Source organism: Clytia hemisphaerica, unplaced genomic scaffold (assembly GCF_902728285.1).
Source record: "Clytia hemisphaerica strain Z4C2 unplaced genomic scaffold, Clytia hemisphaerica genome assembly, whole genome shotgun sequence".
NCBI lineage: Eukaryota > Metazoa > Cnidaria > Hydrozoa > Leptothecata > Clytiidae > Clytia > Clytia hemisphaerica.
This window is the reverse complement of record NW_027103448.1, coordinates 98,847-103,283: the sequence shown is the minus strand read 5'-3', so window position 1 is coordinate 103,283 and position 4,437 is coordinate 98,847. Positions and strand designations below refer to the sequence as shown.

Here is a 4,437-nt window from a genome sequence, read left to right as displayed (position 1 = left end):
AATGTCAATTGTAAGATGGCTTGCTAGCTTTCTCCGCGATAGACAAGCAAAGGTCAACTTCAATGGTGCCACCAGCAAGAGTCGTAAGATAAAACAAGGTGTCCCACAAGGCTCAGTACTGTCTCCTATACTCTTCTTGTTCTACATAAACCAACTGGCCAAAATCTTACCACAAGAAACACTCAACGCCCTATTCGCAGACGATGTGTCAATACTCGCAACCGAAAAGACAAAAGAAGAAACAGAGAGGAAAGCCCAACAAACTGTCGACGTGGTCACCAACTGGGCCCAAGAATGGAAGATCAGTCTAAACGCAACGAAAAGTGAAGCAAGTTTCTTCAGCACATGGTCACAAGAGGCTACATGGATGCCGACCATCACAATTGACGGACAGCCCATAAAGAAAGAGAAAACACCTCGATTACTGGGGGTCATTCTTGACAGACTGCTCAACTTTGGCCCACACATCGATACCATCATACAAAGAACGGAAAGAAAGCAAAGAATCCTCAATGCAGTGGCGAACACTGAATGGGGATGGAACAAAGAAAAGCTCATCCAAATATTCATTGCACATGCATCTAGCACAGCTGAGTATGCAGCCTTTGCATGGCTGCCAAGCACCGCCAAATCTCACCTAGAAAGACTGGATCGAGCACAGAACAAACTACTTCGAGTGATCACCGGACAGTACTTGGCGACTCCAGTCGAAGCACTCCGACTGGAATGCGGAATTCCAAATCAAAACACAACCAGAGACAGGCTAATCGCTAAAGCTTCCGAAAAAGCAAAAAGACTTGATCACAACCATCCATGAAGTATTGCATCCCAAGGCTCAACTACTCATCACAAAAAACAAACAAACTGGAGAGCAAAATCTCACACACTACAACAATACCTGCCAACAGAAGTATCTAACAGACAACCACTGAACTACTTCCCATCTCCTCCATGGATGACGGCAGCCAACCTAGACATACTTGCTACCCTCCCAGGAGTTAACAGCAGAGAAGATGATATCCACACAAAAAGGAAATCTTCCATAGACAAGATCAAAGAAGCGGACGCTGAGATCACAATCTACACGGACGGCTCTGCCTCCGAAGGTACTAGAAAAGGAGGTTCTGCGGCAGTAATCACAAGGGGTGACCCCGAGAACCCAGAGACGATCCATGTCATCCAACGCAAAGGATCAGATTTTACCTGCTCGTACGAAGAAGAGCTGGACGCAATGCAAACAACCGCAAATTGGATCTCCTTAAACTGCGACCCAGAAATCAGCATAATGGTCTGCACGGATAGTCAGTCACTATGCCTAGCCTTATTAAGCTACAACGTCGAAACAGCAACAATAAGGGAAGCGCTACACAACAGACCAGGAAGAACGATCATCCAATGGATCCCGGGCCACTCAGACGTCCCAGGAAACGAACTCGCTGACCAAGCAGCCAAAGAAGCGACCAAATTAGAGGCAGACCCCAGACCAATATCATACAGAAGTGCCTGCACAATGATAAGAAGCAGAATCAAACACCCGACGAACCACCAACAATTAAAGAAGGTCTACAGTCATTTCTCGAAACAACGTGAACAAGAGGTTAAAACCAGAGCGGATCAAGTCCTACTGGCACAACTGAGAAGCGGAAAACACAAGGTCTTCCGCAGCTACCAACATATGATAGATGAGAGTATTGACCCCACATGCACCAAATGTGACAGCGGAGAAATACACAACCTCGAACACTGGTTCCTCCGCTGCCCAGATGCATCAGAAGCAAAACACGAAGTTTTTGATGAAAAAGAACTTGAGGTAGGCCTGGGACTTCTCACAAAGTGCCCTGAGAAGTCGATTGCCCTGGCGAAGAGGACTCTCTTCGGGGTTCAGCAATGACCCAGTATTCACACACACACACACACACACACACACACACACACACACACACACACACACACACACACACACACACACACACACGCACACACACACAGCAGCAGAAGCACATGATATGGGTTTTCTAGTGACCACTGAAATTGTTCAATCAATTCAAATATAGTATACATGTATAAACCGACTTTCAAGACCATGCAATTAATGTGATTTTTGTTATCAAAATTATGAATCGGTTTATGGTTAGGGATAATTTGATGTGCTTTGCTTCTTCCCAAACTCAGAGCTCAAACGACGTTTCTTGAACTAGCTGGGGAATATATAATGTTTTAAATTCATTTTTGATGGATGCAATGTATGTACGAAGTAAAGATACCAAGAAACCTAAGCTATGATTTAAAACAATGTGACACTGCCAAGAATTCATTTGCTTGATACCCTGGTCAGTGCCCCCGACCTAATAGTTAATACCCTGGGAAATGTTAAATGTTTCCATCAAAAATGTATATTTCTTCAAAAAATCAAAAACAACACGTTGTTTTATTCTCCCTCTTTGTGAGGCTTGGATGGTTTCATGTTTTTAAAAGAAAAAGTGTGGACATTATTATTGTAGTTAGTAAGATGGATGCCTATTCATTCAAAAAGTCAATGGATTTTAAAATTGTGGGATCTTTTCTTCTTCTATCATAACTTTTTAGCTACATACTTTTTATATGCAACGCAGTGAAGGGCTCAGGCCTCAAAATGGCCAAAAAAGCAAGTTGGCTTAGGCCCTTAGGAACCCTATACCTAAGGATAAAAAATTTTTTAAATAAGGAAACCCATTTTTTTCTTTTTCCACTCTGAAAAGAATGAAATCTTGCTATATTACGACCAAAAAACTGCTGTTTTACTTTCAACAATTTGAAATTTTAGGCCGTTTTTAGCCCATCTAGAGGGTCCTATTTTCAAAAATTTTCTTGACCGTCAGCGCTAATAGGTGGCGCCTCCTCACACACTGATGTAGCCGTTACGTCATAATAGCAAATATACACCACCCTTTTTTAAACATCCTAAATCTACCCCTGAATAGAAGAAGGTGCTGGTGGAGATTTTAGGAGATTTTAGGCTATCGACTCTTAAATTTTTACACTAATAAGAAGAATGATGGTTAAAGTGCATAGGACCATGTTATTGTTAAAGTGCAATTTCCTGCTGAAAATAGAAAAAATCGCTTATAATTTGTATTCACCCCAGAGAAAAGTAAGTCAACATTTTTGAACCCGGTGTATCTTTTACTCATGAAGAAAAACCCGGTGAGAATTTATTTTTTTGAGTCCACTGGGTCACTGAGACAGGGGTGTCTTTAAACGATTTTCAACTCAGGGTTTTGATAATAAAAACATGGCGTAATAAGTTTTTTAGAGATTTGGCAGATGATCAAAAGAAATCTGCAGGAATACATTTTACATGAAACTTTAATAAACTTGGAACATTTCGTTTTATTCAATTAACAAAAAAAGTTAGAAATATTTACTGGTCCTATGAAAAATGTTCATGGGAAATGAAAATAATATTAGATTTTGTTGAATTTCAATATTAAAAAGAGGTCGATTGTAATCAAGGACTACCTTAAAGGAATAAATTATGACGGAAATAAAATTTGGCGGATTTACCAGGAATTCCGCCATACGTCAAATTAAACTCCCCCCAAATTTAATTTATCTCATGTATTCTCCAAATTTGTGCTATTTCAGGCCTTAAAAACAGGTTTTTGCTTATTTGGTAACAATTTTTTGGCCAAAAATTTCCTTCAACCGCCAAATTAAATTCTGCCTAATTTCTTTTTTCTATCAATCTGCCAAATTAAATTCCTCTGAAAAAACTTTTTCAACCACCCGCCAAATTAAATTCCTGCCAAAATTTCTTCCTTCAAGGTATTATTATCAATTTTGTCAAGTCTCGAGAACAGTGAAGGTAAAGTACAATAATTCCAAATTTTATTTTTGCCTTTAATGGTTCCTAATTTTTGATTGAAAAAAGTTCCAAAAATAAATCTTGTTTTATCAGTCCTTTCAGCTTCAAAGTATCAGATGCTTTAAAATGAAACAGCTTTGCTCCAAAGAAAATGTGACATTTACAAAAAAAAAGCAGAGATATATGTATTCAATTTTTTGTAGTAAATTTCTCAATCATTTTGTATCACAATAACAGAACTTGAACTGAAAAGACATATATAATCTTAAAGTTCTATTCTGGAATTTTGACCAAAATGTAGTTGATTGCTATCTTTTGAAACAATGTCCAGAAATATTCATCTATAAAGTATTAAAATTTGACACTTAATACAGCTTATGAAAAAAATCTGTCAATGTTACTTTAGACTGTATTCCTATTTGATTTTATCCTCAAAATAGGTTAAAAACTGAAGACTCTATGGAAAACTTTCCAAAAATTTTGTTATGTAGCAAATCAGAACATGATGACGACAGTGAAACATAATCTTTAGCTCAGAATAAATTCAACTGAAATCCAAAAAAGTCTAACATGTCATAATTGATAATCTAGAT

At 38.4% G+C, this 4,437-nt stretch overlaps 1 protein-coding gene across 1 annotated transcript; it reads left to right on the top strand.

The window, feature by feature from the left end:
• The first annotated feature begins 955 nt into the window (after positions 1-955).
• Positions 956-1,891, top strand: LOC136798195 (uncharacterized). Its single transcript, XM_067054777.1, has one exon. The coding sequence runs from the start codon at positions 956-958 to the stop codon at positions 1,889-1,891; it is 936 nt and encodes a 311-aa protein (XP_066910878.1).
• The last annotated feature ends 2,546 nt before the right edge of the window (positions 1,892-4,437 follow it).